The sequence below is a fragment of the Ctenopharyngodon idella genome, chromosome 14 (genome assembly GCF_019924925.1).
Source record: "Ctenopharyngodon idella isolate HZGC_01 chromosome 14, HZGC01, whole genome shotgun sequence".
In the NCBI taxonomy this organism is placed as follows: domain Eukaryota; kingdom Metazoa; phylum Chordata; class Actinopteri; order Cypriniformes; family Xenocyprididae; genus Ctenopharyngodon; species Ctenopharyngodon idella.
This window is the reverse complement of record NC_067233.1, coordinates 3,357,333-3,377,645: the sequence shown is the minus strand read 5'-3', so window position 1 is coordinate 3,377,645 and position 20,313 is coordinate 3,357,333. Positions and strand designations below refer to the sequence as shown.

At 40.6% G+C, this 20,313-nt stretch overlaps 1 protein-coding gene across 1 annotated transcript in view; it reads left to right on the top strand.

The window, feature by feature from the left end:
- The window catches only part of slit3 (slit homolog 3 (Drosophila)), a 200,548-nt gene that overhangs the window by 173,509 nt on the left and 6,726 nt on the right, over positions 1 to 20,313 (top strand). The window contains 7 exon segments of the mRNA XM_051860278.1: positions 710 to 834; positions 3,004 to 3,101; positions 5,466 to 5,605; positions 7,863 to 7,956; positions 8,164 to 8,301; positions 10,515 to 10,758; positions 12,205 to 12,335. Of these exon segments, the coding sequence (XP_051716238.1) occupies positions 710 to 834; positions 3,004 to 3,101; positions 5,466 to 5,605; positions 7,863 to 7,956; positions 8,164 to 8,301; positions 10,515 to 10,758; positions 12,205 to 12,335 (970 nt within the window).

The window sequence follows — 20,313 nt, the reverse complement described above, 5'->3', positions numbered from 1 at the left end:
AAATATAAATATTAGATTGAAAACTTTTTTTAAAAAAAAGTTTGTTCAAGTACTAAAGTAACCAAAACTAAAACTGAAATAAATATAAATTAAACTAAAATAGAAATATTTATTATATAAAAAACTAATAAAAATGATAAAAACACAATATTAAAACTATTTAAACTAAAATTAAAATGGAAATATAAAAATACAAGCTAATTCTAAATATTAAAGTCCCCCTGGAGTCGATAATTGTATCCCTTAAAACTCATTTTTGATCACCAAAATGACATATTTAAATGTTTTTTTCCTGTGGAAAATGTCTTCGCACCTTAAAATAGCTTGAATGTAACTCTACACCGTTGCCTTATTTAGTATACACAGATAAATGAATATGCAAATTAGACCCGCCTCCACTCGCTCACACCAGCTCTGAGTGAGCACATATTAAAATCACCACATAGACATATAAACAACATTAAAAACTTAATTTTCACCACAAGGGGACTTTAATAATACTATAATAGTATATAAATAATACCACTAATAGAGTCCGTGCAGTTTACATTTTAATTAAAGATCTTTTTTTCTAGAAATAACATGCACAGATAAATTATTTCATAAGTTTATTTTTCATGCTGACCTTAATGCCACCTTTTATTTCCCATTCTCTTGCTTTCTTCTCTTACACACATTTGTTCTTCATAATTTGTATTGTGCCTTTCAGGTCCAGCAGATTTGAATCTGATGTCCAAGTGCGCCCCCTGTCTGGCGGCTCCCTGTCAGAACAACGGCACATGTGTGAGTGATGTGACAGGCTCCTACCACTGCACCTGCCCTTTCAGCTACAAGGTGAGCGAACAGCCAACGGCCCACATACATCCTGTCCTCCTGCACACGTGTTCAGAATATACAGAATATTCCTTTGAGTTATGTGCATCATTACATGCAAGAGAGCCTCATCATCCATCTTCCCGAGCTCATCTTACTGTATCTGAATTTCTTGATTAGTTCCTATTGTGCCCGGGCAGCGTTTGTGAGGCGATGTTTGCGTAGACTCATTCTCAGCAGGCACCGTGTGACCTTGGGGGTGAAGTTGGCAAATGCATTGCAAGAGATGTAAAGAATGTGGGCTGCTTTTCAAAAGCAATTTATTTAGAGACAAGAAGCTATGAGAAATGATAAGTGGAGCGTACAGAAATGCTAATTTTATGGCATCAAGCAGTTCACTTCCATGAGTTAAAACAGATAAACACACATGAACTTAAATTTTAGACCTCCTTTTCAAGCAGATTTGCAAAAGAAAACCTTTAAACAGCTTCGAAAAACCAAATGAACCAAAATCAAACACACTCAGTTTCACACAAAAAGTGCTCTGAGAATGTGTCTGTGTCCTGACTGCAGTGTGAAATCATTACCCTTTTGTTTGGTTATGGGATTCCTGTCAGTGTTGTTCTGTTGAAGAACAGATAAGAGCTTAACCCTTCGCCCTCTACAAGACAGAACCAATGGGCTGTCTTTTAATTAAAACCACAGCTCTCAAGGTCAGCTGCAGGTGTGTGTCTGTCCTCAAAGTAAGTGAAGATTAATTAGAATGTTCAAGAGTACTAAATTAAATCAAACATGGGAAGAAGAAAGAGAAAAAACAGAGGGACGGAGAGAGAAAACAGAGGCATATGGGCCCTGTGAGGAGAGCAGAGGAAACAGGCATATCAGTGGCAAAAGCCTTTGTCTGAAATTGAAACGGAGAATGTTAGTCACGGAGTTACAGCCCCGGAGTGTAAAAGGATCAGGGCACGACATACATCTTCCATATACCATGATATTAAACTAAACCTGGGTCTGGGCCTGGATATAGAGCTAGTAAACAAATAAGATTTATGTATTTTCTGAAGAAAATGTGAGTGGTGCTCAATGCTACTAGTAGGTGATTGCTGGTATGTTCTTAATGTTTATATTATTTTGCTGTGTGGTTGCTAGGGTGTTCTGGGTGGTAGTTTACTATTTAGGGTGAAGAGACAGATTCCTAATTATAAGTATGAGCAACAGTAATAACCATAGCAGTCACTGCCCTTAATGTCCACTCCTTAACCCTGTTTAAACAGTAAATTGCAGTTAACATTTAAGTTGACATTTTACTCAGAACTCATTATGTTATATTGAAGATAATGGCTTTTATTCCTTTCACCTCTTCACCTTCACCAGGGTCAGACATGTTTCTTTCTTAACCCTTCTGCGACCTTATGGACATTTTTGTCTTTTTCAGTTTTATTTTTTTGTTAATGTCAACTACATACATTTTGACACAGGTGTGTATTTTTATTGGAATTTTACTATTTTCAACCCATTTGCTTTAATACATCTGTTTTACACTGGTAACACAAAATAGTTACAAATGTCCCCATTGAAACCCATTAAAACTGCAATTTTTAATCTCAGGGTCATTTAACTATAAAATGATGCAATCTTTGTTAATAGACTTTCATTCTGTTGGCAAGGCTTCAAAATTAAAATTTTTACTATTTTTTTTTTTACCAGATGGTGCCATTTTCTCAGGTTTTGGCCTGTAAAATCTCACAAATTCAACCACTGTGTGTTTCAGTGGAGCTTTGCTGGCATCTAATGGGGAAAATTTGGTACTGCGCCCAAACAAAATCTTACTGAAAGCTCATTTTTTGAGATATCAACATCAAATTTGGAACACAACTTGTTTAGATTTATGGCTTTGATTTTCTAGCAGTTTTAGAGTTCAACATGTTTTATAAAATATATATTTTATATAAAATAATGTTCATAGATCATTTTCATAATTTCTCTACAACTTTTTTGGTATCACTTTTTAAACTTTTTTTTTTTTACTTAAACAATAATTCTTTAAAATGAGACCAAACTTAAGTCTGTGCTTCCAAGCTTCAATTTTTTTTGATAGGGACATTTTTGTCCACTGTGGACCTATGTGTCATTTTTAAAAAATTGACGCACGAGGGTTAATCCATGCTCTCTGTCCTTTTCTTTCCTCAGGGTCGTAACTGTGAGATTCCCATTAACGCCTGCATCAGCCTGCCGTGTGTTAATGGAGGCACATGCCACCTCACACCTGGACTGGATGGGCAGTACAGGTACATCCAGACCTGTACAGATTACATTTTGACATGTTGCGTTGTGGTACTTACTGTGTACTGACAACATAGGTCAGAATGTAGCCTGCACAGTGTTTCCATTATCGCTATGAATAGTGTCAAAAGGTTATAAATAAAATTTAAAAACTGAATTGGAAAGTCCTGTGTTAAAATGCACATCTGGACAAAATCTGTGCATTAAAAATTCAAAGCTTGTAATACCCCTGGACATTTGAAAGAAGCAAGGCAGATTGTAGTAATGGCACAATATATGTCCTCTGCGTCCTATAAATCACCCAGCAACTTGGTAATGTCATATTAGGCAATTTTTGTAGGGCAGCCGCTTCACGTCCAGCAGAAAACAGAATTGCACAATGACTTTACAAAAAATATCCAGCAAATGAGTCCAGAGGTTTGTGTGTTTTTATGTGTTTGTGGGTGGAATATATCAGTTTCTGGCGTAGCCCCTGAGAGTTGGCAGCCAGAGGGCAGGGACTGGGTGGAAGGGTACAGACGGGTGTGGGTTCTGCTAAACACTGAGATAAGTTTTACTGCTAGAGCTCAACAAGTCACCATGGAGATGGAGGTTTATCAAACACTGAGCCTCAGTCACTGATGGATCAGACCTGCAAGACTTACGGATGGCGACTGAAAAACAAAACAACAGAGAAAAAAAGTACGGTCACACTTTAGATTAGGGTCCAATTCTCACTATTAACTATGACTTTTGCCTCAATAAACTGCTAAATACTGCTTATTAATAGTTAGTAAGGTAGTTGTTAAGTTCAGGTATTGGGTAGATTAAGGGATGCAGAATATGATCATGCAGAATAAAGCATTAATATGTGCTTTATAAGTACTAATAAACAGACAATATCCTAGTAAAATGCATGCTAATAAGCAAAAGTTAATAGTGAGAATTGGACCCTAAACTAAAGTGTTATCAGTCTTATTTCATGATGTGAGTAAATTTAAATATGAATGAAATTTCTCAATTTCCAATGCTTCAGCAAAAACTAGTACTAGGTTAACTAATGTAAGTAAAAGGTCCTCAAAACAGTTACAGAAGACAAGTAAACAGTCAGCAATACAATAGAAAATACAAATGAAATAAACAGTGCTTTAGGTTTTTTTTTTTAGGAAGATGTACTAACAGTAATAGACAATAGAAATTGAATAAAGTAATCAAATGTTGTATATGTTAAATATAGACTAATAATTATTAAAAACACAAAAGCTTATTCATTCAAGAGCAGTAAATGATTTTATCTTTGTCTTTTGTTGTTTGATTAACATCAATGACTGCAGCAGGTTTATTAGGCTGCTGTCACTTTAAGAGCTGCACGGATCCAATATACTGTTACACATGCATTTTCTTTCTCAGCTGTTTACACTCACTTAAGACATAACTGACTGTGTTTACAAGGATACTCGGCAAAACAAAATTTCGGCATTTTGTGTGTAGGCTATTTGATCATTAAGGCGTGAATCCGAAGCCCACAGTGCTTATGTGCGTTCAGCTCCGTCTCGGAGCGCGCACAGAAAGCCACCTAGGGAACAGTATCTCTTCAGCAGCTTAATGCTCTTTTAATAACACTGTTTAATATCAAGCACATCCTGCAGTTTAGCAACCGTAGACTGCATTTTACAACACTTATTTGGATGTGAAGTTTGGCTTAGGGAGGAAAGAAAGCTGGACGGATTGTGGCAGCAGCACAATAATCATTTTACGCCAATTACCTTGTTTTCATAATCGTTGGAAGCCCAAATCGAATAATCAATTAAGATGCATTCTCAACTTAAAGAGTGTTAAAAAGAAATGTCTTGATTTGTTTTCTACAACATAAGTTTTTTTTTTTTTTTTTTGCTGAACTACCCCTGTAATGTGTTGAGTACATGTTAAAAGCAGAACTCTGTGTTCTTGTTGGCTGTGAGCGGTGCACTAATGAAGGATGTTGGGTTGACATTCAAGCTGTGTCTCATTTCGAAGGCTGTGTCCTCCAGAGGTTGCATTTGTCGGCCGCATACGTCATTGAAGCTGCTTCATTTCAGTAAACCGACCCCTACATTCCACAGTCATTAAGAAATGACAACAATATACACTCCACTAGGAATTACTGTTCTGAAATAAGACATCCTTCATGACATATGTGGCCGACAAATGTGACGCAGCCTTCGAAACGAGACACAGCTTTAGAGACCAAACAATGAGACATGAATAGCAACAAATGACTCTGTTATGAAAATCAGTCTGGCGGTATCAGGGTGTCACCCAACGGTGCTAAATCACTAAAACCCATGTGTTTCCTTTTGTTCTAACATCTGAAGTATTGATCATTGTCTTGTGCCTTACCATTCCTGTAGCTGTGTGTGTCCACCTGGGTATGAGGGCCAGCAGTGTGAGCTGAATCCTGATGACTGTGAAGACAACGACTGTGAGAATAACTCCACCTGCGTGGACGGCATCAACAACTACACCTGTGTCTGCCCTCCTAACTACAGAGGTACCAGTTCAACCTCATTAAACCAGCCTATAAATACATTCAGACTCTTTGATACAATTTTCTTAGTCATATTACCCTCTTTGTCTGTCTCAGTCATACCGCAATGAGGCCATTTCTCTGGCCAGACTGTGCCAATTGCATTTATATCCTCCAGCCACAACTGAGGTGGCTAAGAAAACATTAGGAAACCAAAATAATATACATGTTAAGGCTGGTAGTGGGCATTTTTACTAAACAAACCAGCTCTTGACAGACGTCCTGACTCAGCGGATTTAGAGTTCAGCTGTTGTTAAAACTGTCTGTTCATTTCCACTTCTGATCTGCCAAGTGCTGAGCAGTGCCACCGCTCTTCTTTTCTGGCCTCCACTCTTCTCCTTCCTCAAAATAGGAAGTGCAACTGCTCCTAACGGGCCCTTTCATTATAACGGCATTCCTCTTTGCCACCTCCCTTGGAGCGGGTACAGTTGGTGTAGACAAGAGAGTGTGTGTACTTGCTGCGGTACAAGCCTGGCCACATCCATAAGCTTGTAGGGCACACACAGCAGTCTGCTTAAAGGGCACAGCCTTAAACTGAGTTTTAAAGGGGGCCTCTTTTCACAAGATGTAATATACGTCTCTGGTGTCCCCAGAATGTGTCTGTGAAGTATCAGCTCATTTATCAGATCATTTATTATAGCTTGTCAAATTTGCCCCTCTTTGGGTGTGAGCAAAAACACGCCGTTTTTGTGTGTGTCCCTTTAAATGCAAATGAGCTGTTGCTCCCGGACCCCTTTCCAGAAGAGGGCGGAGCTTTAACAGCTCACACTTCGGTTGCTCAACAACAACAAAGCTGGAGAATCTCACGCAGCCAAAATGAGGATTGTCAGTAACGGTGTTCAGCCTTACATTGTTAAAACCGGAGTCGACACTGATGGAGAGACTCAGGAAGAAGTTACAACTTTTAGACGTTTCTGAATGGTTAGTGGATAAATTTATGTAGTTGCTGTGGAGTTGATTCAACTCATCGACTAGCATGTGCCGTCATGTTAATCTTTTGCGCAAAACCCGTATGGACGCCCACTATACATAGCATAACTGTTCGCCAGGCTACCATTTATGATTGCTATCAAATGCTGTGAATGGTCTAATATTTTATCCAAAATATCGCTCTGACAGAAACGCTCTTTTTTTAGCAATCGAGCTTGCCAGGGTCAACTTGAAGTCTATCCAAGCTAACGAGACTCTAAATAGTGTTCAGTGCTCGTCTGTGCAGCCAACGACAGAACAGGTAGCATGCTTTACTCTGACTTTTGCCATGGCGTTAGAACTGGTGCACCGTTGTCGCTTGCGAAAACAAAAGGGCGGAGCCATGGGTAGAAACGTGCAGATTAAGGGGTGGTACTATTACAATAAGATCCCTTTCCTAAGTCACTAGGGGAGCTACTGGGTTGTCCTTTTTCATGTTTTCTGGGTCGGTAGATGCACCGGGGACTTGATTATAGCACTTAAACACACAAAAAGTCAGATTTTCATGATATGTCCGCTTTAAACATTCATTCCTTCTCCATTGTCTGTATTGATGTCAGTCAGTACTAGTCTTACGGCAGCCTGAACTGTTTGCCAGATTTCAGCCTGTGTGGTGCATGCAGGAAACATAGGCAGTCGTGTGTGAACTGCAGACACCGACTGCACTGATTCCCCGAAGAACACACACAGTTGCTGCAGAAAGGGTCTAGAGGAAATTGGCCTGGCAGCAGACCACCTAAACCCTGTCTCGAGGGCCGGAGCACAGAGAGGGTACATCTGTTTCTGAGCGGCTGCTGTGCCATACAGCTAGCAACACCAACACAAGTGTCCTGGACAGGAAATGCTAGGAATCTGGGTGAATGAGTGCATGGATGTGGAGTTTGGATCAGACCTAGTGCAGCCTGTTGCAAAGCTGGACGTCCTACAGCAGGTGGACGAGAACAGGGAATGTATTGACGGTTCTGGTTGGCAGTGATTTAGTGCCTTCGATTGGACCCTGCTGAGCTGAGTGCTTTAGAAAGACTTTGCCATCACACAAAGATGTGTTTTCAGTTGAGCCTGGTGGAGAAAAGCCTCACAGTCTAAATGCTGGCAGATGGTGTGAGGGGCGAAAACACCTCGAGGAGGGTCATGACACGCATGAATGTTCAGTCAAAGAGCTCCTTTAGCCACACAACTGAGTGTTTCAGCATGTGATAAAATCCGGGCAACTGTTAGAGTGATTTGTTCCTTTTCTTTGTGTGTCTCTTAGGTGATCTGTGTGAGGAGGTGGTTGACCCCTGTCTGCCTGGGTTTGACCCCTGCCAACACGACTCCAAGTGTGTTCCCCTCAGTAAGGGCTACAGGTGAGTTGGTGAGCTCCTCTGGGAAATGGAGCAGAATATAGGTCAGAACTTCAGAAGAAAGACAACATGACCTGCCTGTGCTGCCTGTAATGGTCAGCCAGTTGTAGCCAGAAGTGTCAATATCACTGCCGAGTATTTAACTCACCTAGTGCCTCTTTTTCTAGTCATCTCTAGCATCTAAACTGTTGTTATTGTTTTCTTTTTCAGATGTGAATGTTTGCCAGGTTATGTTGGCCAGCAGTGTGAGCAGGATTACAATGACTGTCTGGAGAACAAATGCCAGCATGGGGCAGAGTGTGTCGACGCCATCAATGGATACACATGTGTGTGCAGGGAGGGCTTCAGGTGAGACAACCAAGTAGAGAAAACAATCATAGATGTCTGCTGTATGTTAAGCTAATTATAACTGCTAATAAGTTCTGAGAATTCAAAAAAACTGACAGATTTAGAACTGATGAGAACCATTATGGTTCCCCTTATTGACTTTTTTTGTTTGAATAATAATAATTAAAGCTGCAAGCAGCGATGAAAGGGCCCTCGCACCCGTGCTTAACGCCACCTGGTGGCCTTAGGAAAACAGTGAATAGTGGGTGACATGCATGTAAGCGAGTAAATACAGGAGAAATATGTCATTTCAACGTGCCACACTTCCTGCTGCCAACAGGTGGCGCTTTGACTATTACTGAACATTGCCATGTAGCTGTCTTTAGGCCAGGACTGTTATCAAACATGTGAAGTTTGGAGTTACAACAACTTCCTGTTTCGTGGCAGAACATTGAATTTTGTCAGGCCGCCACGGACACATGCAATTTAATGTCACAAAGGCCTTTAGATTAGACTGACCAAATATGATGTTGATCTGATAAAATCTCTAGGAGGAGTTTAAAGTACAATGTCTGGAAATGGCATAAACTGCAAAAATTTTGCAGAGAAAATTCAAAATATCTCACTTCCTGTTGGGTTTTCAGATTTTGCACCCAGGGACTTTTTTGTAGATACTGGGCTGTTACATGTGTGTACCGAATTTCATACCTGTACGTGAAACGTAGCGCGAAGGGCGCTTAATTGAAATTTTGTAGGTGGCGCTATCGAGCCATTTTGCCACACCTAATTCTGAAACCCGTATCAGACGTAAATTTTCACCACTTGTGATGCGTGTGCAAAGTTTCATGAGTTTTCGAGCATGTTTAGGTTTAACTGCGATTCATTTCAGAGAAGAAGAATAATTGACTGAGCAATTACAATAGGGTCCTCACACCATCGGTGCTCGGGCCCTAACTTACATGCACGAGAGAAAGATACACATTCATAAACACATGCCTTTCTGATAACTAGGAAACGTGCACACCTGTGTTCATTATAAGTCTTGATAAATGGTGCAAACATACACACACATACACACACCAAGCTTCTGTTGGTGCTTTGTTATATGATAGTGTATCATTAAATCTGAGATGCACAGAAGATGAATATCCATATGCCTAATTATAACACCAGCATGTGTGTGTGCATGTGTGGCAGAACAATAGCTCTCTCCCCAGCATCCCTCACTCCACCACAGATACTAATTAAGGGCCTGATGGTGTCTTGAGCCCAGCATTAATCTGGCTTACCACCCATCCTGACACTCTATCAATATTCTAACACCATCTTCTTCTCTTGGGTGAATTAGATTTAAGAAAGAAAGAAAGTTCACTTAAAAGTGCTTTAAAAATTGCTCAAAATATTCAATAATGATTTCTGAAGGATCATGTGACACTGAAGACTGGAGTAATGGCTTTGATCACAGGAATAAATTACATTGTTAAATATATTCAAAATAGAATTATTTCACATTATTACTGTTTTTACTGTATTTTGATCAAATAAGAAAAGCCTTGGTGAGCATAAAAGACTTAAAAAAGACAAATATTAATTATTACATACTTTTGATTAGTAGTGTAAATCAGTGTTGGGCAAAGTTACTTTTAGGTAAAGCATTACAATATTGCGTTACTCCCTAAAAAAAGTAACTAATTGTCTTGCTTTGTTTTTTAATTACAAAAAATATATATATTTGTGGCTGTTTTTGGCAAATGTAAAGGCCCTTTACCACCAAAAGTGAAATGAATACGCCTCAGGCTGAAGGAAATGCAAATTCACGCCCGTACAGTAGATGCCGCAGCTCAAACCTTTCAGGAGAAGAAAGTTCAACACTCTTACTTCAGAAAAGAGAAAAAATCAACACAAATGTGATAAAGTCATTTTTGCCTATTAGTATGGTTGAATTGGATCAGCAAAGACACTGTTTAATAAATTGAGATTAAATACATAAAGTATATTTGTGTTATTTAACATATTTAATTTGGAGAGGTGTCAGTCAATAAATGGGAAAACAAAGTAACTTGCATTACTTATTTGAAAAAGTAACTCAGATATTTTCTCGTAAATTCAACAGTAATGCGTTACTTTACTAGTTACTTGAAAAAAGTAATCTGATTACATAACTCACATTACTTGTAATTCGTTACCCCCAACACTGGTGTAAATGCCTTATCTCTCCCTCTCTCTTTCCTTAGCGGGTTGTTCTGTGAGAATCCTCCACCAATGGTATTGCTCCAAAAGACGAGTCCATGTGATCAATCTGACTGTCAAAACGGAGCCCAGTGTTTGGTCGTGGAGGGAGAGCCCATGTGCCGTTGTCTACCTGGCTTCTTCGGCATCAAGTGCCATAAAATGGTCACGGTTCACTTCCTCGGCAAAGACACCTACGTAGAGCTCTCCGGCACCAAGATCCGACCACCCATGCACATATCCCTCCAGGTACACCTGTAACCACTTCCTGTAATGCTTAACAATAGGTCCAAGATCAGTTTCTGTAATATATACTTCACATATCGCTAGCCTCAGGACAGTCAACATATCACCCAAACTCACATCTGCCTCTCTGTCGTATTCCAGTTCTTTTTTTATCCGCAGTGCATGGTCTAAGCCAGCTTTGGCTTCTCTGACATTATGCGAATATCACCTCTTGTCCACCTGCGTGAATAATTCCTCTCCTGAGGACATATATTATGGTAATAGAGGTTGAGCTGGGCTGTTATCCGTTGCAATCAGGGGCACTGCATAACCGCTAGATCTGCTACAAATGAGCCTGTCTTCTCACTGTCGGGAGGGCACGCTAATGTTAATTAAAGTAGGAGAAATTAAAAAGAGCTCAGTTGATGTTTATCTCCTCGTGGATGTCAGCATCTCTCAGTTTCAGTATTTCTAAGCACATTTGCATATCGAGTAGCCTTTGTGAGTTAAGTAATAGTACTCATGTTGCTTTCTAAATCAAGTCATGTGAGCATCAGAACTGGCCTGGTCAGATGTGTGCGTCACTTACCTGGGGAACACATGGCACCAAGATGCACTATGGGAAGATAGCTCCATCGCTCCGTAGTCCAGTTCTGATGCTCACATGCCCACTGTTGCCGCTTTCGGCGGTGGACAGGGGTCAGCTCGGGCACCCTGACTGGTCTGCGAGTACGCAGCCCCATACGCAACAAACTGCGATGTACTGTGCAAATATTTTAGACTTTTCCATTAAGTCAAATCTGACATTATTTCATCCTTGGACTTGATGTGAAATATTTCAGAATATGTTACACTTTCCCTCTGTTCAGTCACATCAGATTGAGTGTGAACAGGCCCTAAAAGGCAACACGCAGAGGCCGGGCACTTGGGAGCAGTAAATATAGAAAAGCAATCAAATTAGGTTGCTTTTTTATTTCCAGCGTTCTTAGTAAAACTGTGCTAAACAGCGTTAATGACTTGGTCCTCCTGTGACATATCCACTGACAGAAACCGAATACAGGGACACATTAACTGCTCATATGCCTCCAGGCTCTGAGTGTAAGCAGTCCACTCGATCTCAGCTGATGTGTAGAGAGACTTCCACACTCCATAAGCCATCAACTGCTCTTTTCTTTCCTCTCGTCCTCCCGTCCTACTGCTTATATATAAACGTGAGCTGTTTTCTATCACAGCTTGCTCGCGGGCGTATCGTTCAATGCCCTCGACTAAACAGGGAGTTAAGTGCCAGGCCTACGGCGCTTCTCTCTCCGTGTGCATGTTGTGTTGAAATAGTGTGCTTATCGCGCACTCTTGATTGTTTTGTACATCCTTCTTTTACACTTCCACCTCAATCTTCAGACGTCTTCCTGCCGTTCTCCTTCACTGATCTTTTGCTGTTTCTCCCATTTTCCTGCCTCTCTGTCTTTATAGGTGGCCACAGATAAGGACAATGGCATTCTGTTGTATAAAGAGGACCATGACCCACTCGCCCTAGAGCTGTACCAGGGGCACATTCGCTTGATCTATGATGTTACCAAGTACCCCCCAACCACAGTGTACAGGTGAGGATACAGTACACACACACACACACACACACACACTCTGTAGGCAATATTTTAAGGCATCCTACACTCTTATAAAATATACCTTTAGGGGCACAATACTTTTAGGGGAAGTACCCTCAAAGCAGGGCCGTAACCATCATAGACAATGAGTCCCCCCAATAATTAAAAATGGACAAATTGTCACCTCCCCCCAATATTTGAAATTCTCTATGTTGTTGGAATGACAAAAAGGTTTAAAAGTTACATTTTTAGTCTGGTCTGCCTCAGCGGTCTAACAGCGCTCGTCAATGTCAAAATTATTGAGATGGCCAATCAAATCAAAGTAGGTGGGGTTTACTGTTTACAGAAGCAGAGCATGAATTCCAGTGCAAAGCATCAGTTTAACATTGAAAGAAAGTGAGGTAAGATTTAAACAAACATTTAGTACATGTCAGCTTTTTTGCAATAGAAATATTAAACGAACGACAGTAACATCCAGTGATGCAAACCACTCGACTTTTTTCTCAAATATGGCCGTTTTGAATTGAAAATATGCATTTACGTGATTCATGTAATTCCTAACTGAGTGTGACGAGACTTTTTCGATATATTAGGCATACAAATAAAAGTATGTGTGCAAATATTATTTGCAAATAGTTCAAAATGACTATTTCTCAACTAGAATTAGACCTAGAATTTCCTTCTTTGTTCTATTTCTTTATGCTTTATAAAAAATTGGTACACCTTAATGTTCAAGATTACAGCTTTGCCTTAAATGGGCAACTTTGTACTTTATTTACACTTAAAAGATTCATAGTAGTACCTTAGTAGTAGTACTAATAAGCACATTTAAGGCTAAATAAGGTACAAAGTTGTCCCTTTAAGGGTACTGCAGGATAGTACGATCTGTAGTTTTCACGTTTTACTGTGCGTCATCCAACTGACTTTTGTTGACAAATAAATGATATATCTCAGTGGAGGTAACAAAGAAACAGTACACATTGTTTCTTTACATAAACTACCAAAATTGAAACAATAAAAAGCTGGCTGAAAATCAACAATGGTACAATTTTTGCACATTTTTTCTTGTTATGCTACTCTACATAGTAGGTAGCATAATTATGTTATTCATTTTGAAAATCCTTAACAGCATTGTATGTATCTTCAGAAGAAAAGGCAATCCCAGAATGCACTTTGCCAAACTCCAAGATGATGGATGTGTTGAGGGGAATGTTGAATAAAATTTACTTCAATTTTTAATTTTAAACGGTCTGTTTTAACCAAAATATGTACTATGTATACACATATGTTTATTAGAGTATTGCATTGTTAGCCTATTAACATGCTAATGGCAGATTGTTAAAATCTCTAGTGTCAGTTCCATTTCAGTTATGATTTTCCCTTAGAAGGCAGCTGCCTGTGTAGCTCACTAGGTTTTGTAGCAGACACAATCACACTTCTGTTCTACACAATAAATAAACCCATACAGCTAGCCGTTTTTGCTGCGCCATAATCTAAACAGACATGTACCACTCTAAATATTTTCCATACATCAAACATACACACTCATTCATCTTCTATAAAAATGATTGAGTTTCAAAGGAGGCACCCTGCTCTCATTCAGAATAGTTTTTTTTAATTGTTTGTGGGAACGTTTGCTCCCTGTTCTCAGGGAGGTTTAATCCCTGTAAGCTCATGGCACATCATAAAACCATATAGCAGCCCCAGGTTTACATGACTGCTTGAATCCGCCTCAGGCGAGAGCTTGCTTCTCTGACCGGTTCCCATGTGAACGCTTCTGTGCTGCAGCCGCCATGATTTCTATGCTCATTGGAGCCCCCATAAACACAGAGCTCTTAGCCCTCACCTTCTGCCCTTTCAGCAGACAACTGGCTTGTTGAGTCTGGCGCAGATGGTGCCTGACTCCGGCCTGGTGGGTCACTGCGGATGTCATTAAGCTTGCACAGGCTCTGTAATGGGTTTCAAGAGCCCAGATTCAAGCTTTTAAATCAAGTCTACACACAAACATTGACAGACTACAGTTTCAAAGCATTTCTAGATAAAAATCTGCATCCTTGTCTATGTCTGTTAAGAATGGGTATATGGGATAAATCAGGGTCTCCGGCATCTTTTTCATCTACGTCTGCAGAAGTACAGTGTGAACATTTGTGACTGGCAGCTGTTTTAGCAGGCAGTATACGTGAACAGCGGTGAGCTGGGTGCTCAGGCCCTGCCGACCTGCTTGATGACTTTGTATTGATCCAGCGCCTGGATCCTGGCCACTCTCCCCTTCTGTCTGCAGCAAGGGCTGAATCGATTGCTGTATGAGGGAGTCTCAGCATGGAAAATAACATTTCAGCCAGATTCCTTGTCTTTGCAGACTGAGGATGCGTACAATTAAAACTAGAAACACCAGAATCAACTCAGTGTTTTTAGAGCACTTGCACATTGTTTGTTTGTTTGTTTGTTTTGACATTTTATTTAGAGAAAAATAAAGAGAGGAGGCACAGGCTGAACCTACATCATAGCTCAAAATGTCAGGAGCATTAGTGCTAACCACTAAATTATGACTCCAACTTGGCTTTTCTTAAAGCCTTGCCATTGCCACAGTTGATCCACAATCCAGATTTTAAGTTGTTAGATGCCCTTTAAGGCAGGTCGGTTAACTCTGCAACCATCTTGAAATATCCCGGACAGTATATTTCAGAAGCTTGGTTTGAGCTGGTTTATGCTGGTCCTTAGCTGGTAATGAGCTGGTTTAAGCTGGTCAAGTGCTGGTCCTAAGCAACTAACTCCAGCTCAGGACCAGCTTAGGACCAACCAGCTCAAACCAAGCTTCCATGCTTCAAAACATACCTAACCAGCATATGCTGTTTTTTTCAACAGGGACTTGCTCCTTGAGGGCCAACATCTTACAAAGTTTAGCTCCAAGTTGCCCCAATACACCTGCCTTGAATTTTCTAGTATGATTGAAGTCCTTGATTAGCAGGTTCAGGTGTATTTGATTGGGGTTGGAGCTAAATTCTGCAGGATACTGGCTCTCCAGGAGCAGGACTGGTCATCTCTGGCTTAATGTGTCATAGCACATGTACTAACAGCTAGACTAGGTCTCCATTGTGCACTTGAATTACTTAATCACCCTCATGTCATTTCACATCCGTAAGACTTTCGTTCATCTTCAGAACACAAATGAAGGTCTTTTTAATGAAATCTGAGAGCTTTCTGTCCCTCCATTGACAGCCTACGCAACTACCATTTTAAAGCCCAAAAAAAGCAGTAAAGACATCATAATAAAAGTAATCCATGTGAATCCAGTGGTTTAACCTCAATTTTATGAAGCGACGCGAATGCTTTTGCAAAATATTAATCTCCAAAGCACGTTCACGAGAGCACCACGCGTTGTGAACGCGTTGGAGATTACAGGTCACATGGATTACTTCAACGATGTCTTTACCACCTTCCTGGACCTTGAAAGTGGTAGTTACGTAGTGGTCAGTGGAGCGACAGAAAGCTCTCGGATTTCATTAAAAATACCTTTATTTGTGTTCTGAAGATGAACGAAAGTCTTACGGGTGTGGAACGACATGAGGATGAGTAATTAATGATAGAATTTTCATTTTTGGGTGAACTAACCCTTTGAATAAATTTTGATGCTAGGCTTTTTGTAGACCATTAGACCTTACAAAATCCAAGATGTATCATGGCACCCTCAGTTAATCATAGATCCATGCTCACCCTCTAATTATCTTGTTTTTCCCCAAGTGACATTATGATGTGTGGCTTTGGCATGTCCGTACCCCATTGTCTTGGGGTAAAGATCGAGGTTCACATAGAGGAGAGGAAGTGCAAGGAGAGAAATCATATCTTAATTTAGCTGATTTGGCCATGGCACTGCACGGCACACCCCGGTCTGGCAAACACGCCCCTGAGGTCATAGTTAGTGCTAACAATGTGGAACCAGAGCTAACAGAGCCCCTGAAGAGCCAGCTGCTCAATTTGTAACCCGTCCAACGCCACAATGCTTGGACGTGGGTGCAGCGTTTGGGCAGCTCCCTTGTTTTGGTTTTCCCACCATGGAAGCTGCAGTTTTGAGGCTGTGGTTGGAGCATTCCTGAGCCTAGTCTGGTTCAGTGGCTCTCTGCGGGTGCTTGACTTCAAATGTGGAACTGGGTCATAAAGACTCTGTGGGGCAAAGATCAGAAGGGAAAACTTGCAAGATTCCCACTCAGCTCTTCTTACACCTTGTCCCTGCTGAACTTCAGCGAGAGAAGAGATCCCTGACAGGAAAAACAAGGAACTATGAAGAAGAAAATGAAAAAGGTGAGAGGGAATGGGAGGTTCTGGGTGGTGGGAAAGAAGACAGATCAGACCCTAGAGAGATGAAGAGTGACTGAGAGCCAATGAAGAGTGAAGGACACTTATCTCTGCAATGTGATCCTGCCTTGACGGAAGGTGTGGGTGAGGGGAGGGATGGAGAGTCTGATATATGCACTAGGGAGGAGAGCGAAGGAGGCTCTTAACTAGCAGTAATGCCTCATTACCATGAGATGAATGCTTAAGTCCATGCAGCGTGTTAATGCGCTGCCCTTTACTAAATGTCACGCTAATCTGAGTATTAGTTTAAGCAGCGGCGTGGGCAGTTCCTCAGCAGAAACAGCGGTTTGTGGAAACATCGCAGGAAATTGAATGAGAACGTTAGAATTGCAGTGTTCCCTGCCCCCAGCTTCTCAGTGTGGGCTCGCCATCCTGCACCACGCCTAACCGCAGCTCTCCAAAAGCAGCTAATGTTTGGCATGTCAACTGGGTTTAACGCTAAACAGTGCTAGGATGAATGGGGAAGGGTCAGCGTATGTTTTTAAGGCCTGTTTTCGTTTCACCCGAGATTAGCACTAAGTTCCTGTGTGAGCAGAATGTCTAAATGGAGGGAAAGTAGTGGTAATTCAGCCTGAGACTGGACTTGAAGTAAGATGTTTCCTTGGGTTGGAGAAGACCAAATGGTTGTGGTGTTGAACAGCTTGGCTATGAGCGACAACGCTAATACATTGATAGCAGAAAGCTCAAAGCTGAGGGATGCTACACACACAAGATTTACGGTACGTCCGAAATTGCGTACTACGTAGGTACTACATTTGAATTTGACCTTACTTCGCGACTGTTCTATATGTGTGTAGTATGAATGTAATCCGAACGTGTAGATCCGCCATGTTGTCATTATCATGTGACCTACCAGCGTCAGTTGCGTCGCTTCACCTCCATTTATAAATCCTTTCCCGTGGTCTTACGGGATAGTAAAGTGTCCATCGAATGCGTACTTCAGAATCTCGCCGTAAGTAGTAGGACTTTTCACCTACTGTTTTTCGAATACTACGCATTTTGACATACTACTCTGTTGGCGTACTGTTTTTCGCATACTATATAGGAGGGAAGTATTCGATTTCGGGTGCAGAGTTAGTGTTCTTATACTTCCCTGTTAGCTTTAGCATTAGCATACATCGTTTGCGTTTACGCGTTTGCCTGATACTTTCATACAAAGACTTATGTTGCATTCAAGGTACAGATTTGATCATTTCGTGCATTCATACTTACGAATGTTTTGGTGTTAGCGGTTTTCTTCAGTCAATCTGTAAAGCAAAGCTACTCGGTTACACCCCATGATACCTTAAACGCTACATAACCTTGTTTAGCAGTTCACGTTCCAAAAAGACGTAATTGACTTTACATCTGCAGTCCGTTACTCTTAGCTGGTGTAAGCAAATGATAGTGCTATGTAATTGAATCTGGAAAATGTAAATATGTCTTCAGGTTTGCTGATCTAGATAACTCTCCAAGATGAAGGAGTCTGTAATAGCTCCTAACTTTGTGTATGTGTCATTTATAATGCGGTTTTGCTCAAGAAAAAATAGTGTTTTATTTTCAGCTGACAGGAAATTGACTTCCCCTCGTGTGAGAGGGGTGACATGAGGTTGCTGAAATCTTCCACGGGTTTCTGTTTGTTTTTATTGAGTTCCATAATGGGCTGCTTGAAGCTAATATGCAGGCTAGCCGCACATCAAAGACACTCCACCTTCTCAACCCCCCATTCTAAAAATATTATGGCCTCAGGATATTTTCTGTCTGTCAGAATATGAACAAAAGGCCAATAGTTGCAAGCGCTTTGCTACATCTTGAGGAGTTGATCTCTAGTGCCCCCTAGTGGTGCTAGACCTTCATGTCATACATTCTGTCAGGTCCGAATGAAGGCTTCTGTCTCCCATAGTGAGATTTATGTTGTGATTAAGTCTGTTTTCATTCTCATAATAGAACCTTCCTCTTTGTTCCCTTACATTCACCAACTTTTCCACAAAATACTCTTCCGATTTCCTTCCCAGGCAGCATGTAGGCCCTCAGACCGACTTAATAAAAGACGGCTGTCAAAACCAGAGACAGTGGATGAAAATGTCCTTATATTATAATAAAGTCGTTCATCTTTGGTGGTACTGATGTATCAAATGGACGGGCTTAAGATGTTTGGGGGGGTCTCAGTCGGCAGACAGTAGTGTTTGTTGCAAAAGCCTGTTTTGAAACAGGAATTAAATTATGGGCCTGTAATGCAAACCACACGTGCGTCTGTGTTGGGTCTTTGTTCAGCCAAGACCTCCATGAACTGTATCCCGCTATATCTGGGGACACTGATCTCTATCCGTACCTATGGCCTCAGCATTTCAGCAAAGGAAAATTACATTGCGAGCCAGTGCAAATACTAGCTGCCTGCCCACAAAGCAAAAATTTGTTCATTTTAATGCTAGCCTTTGTTTGCTTAATGTATTCGCTGGCAATGCTTTGTTGTTTTAGGTGTTTTACCGTATAGTACATATATAATTAAATACAAATAAATTTATTTATTTATTTATAAATATTTATTTATCATTCATTTATTTTTCCCCCAAAGACAGAAATTGAGGAAAACCTTGTTTTAGGCTGAGGGGGAGATTAAGATATACTGTACTCACCACAATATCATTTCTTTTACCCCCTTCTCCTCTCTCTGTTGGTCTCTGGGCTTCTTTGCCAAACCACTGTCTCTAGCTGTCTGTAACTGCTTGTGCTCCATCCAGCAACAACTACTACAATACAGAACCAGGGTTTCTACAGCCTGAGCAGACTGTGTTCTCATGATCTGGAGTTAGTTTAGAGGACAGTGATAAGTTCATAACCTTAAATCTCACCTTTAAACATAATACAATCCTAGAAGTCAGCAGAATCTGGGCCAAACAGTGCGCTACAGTCACTGCAGTGGAAGAAACAGGCAAAAAATCATCCAGCTGTGCCGGTCAGAGCACGCTGTCATGGTCTATGAGATGTTTCATGGAGGTTTCATGGAACCGGGGAACAAACGGCACTCTTCAATGGTTTAAAAATGACCGTGTGAAACAGAATCACTCTCAGGAGTTCACGCAGTCACAGTGCCAAACTCAGCAGGATGTGATTTGAGCGTGCTAACTCAAAGAAAGAGTGAACTCATGGCCAACACAAGCTCTCCTTTTCCCACAACATAAGCTCTCCCCATGTCAGTGCCAAATTCACTGGAAATACACCTGACGGAGTGTAATGTGGAAACCATAGCATTTTGAGACAGTGGGGAGATATTTTGTATTGCATATTCATTTGGCCTTAAAGTTAATTTACCCCAGTGGTGACATGATACGGACAATTAAAACTGCCGTCAAGGCTAATTTAATAGCTAGCATTTTGTGTGTCCTAAATACATACATTTAAATAATGTTTTTGCTAAATTTATCAAAAGGTTGATGGTAAATGATGCAAAAAATAAGAATATTTTGCTCACAGGTGATACTTTCTTTTCTTTTTATTTTACTACTACCATTGAAAAGTTTGGGGTTTGGGGAAATTAATATTTTTATTCATCAAGGATGCATATCAAAAGTGACAGTAGACTGTAAGAAGAATTGTTTCTTAAAGGATCATGTGACACTAGAGTAATGTCTGCTGAAAATTC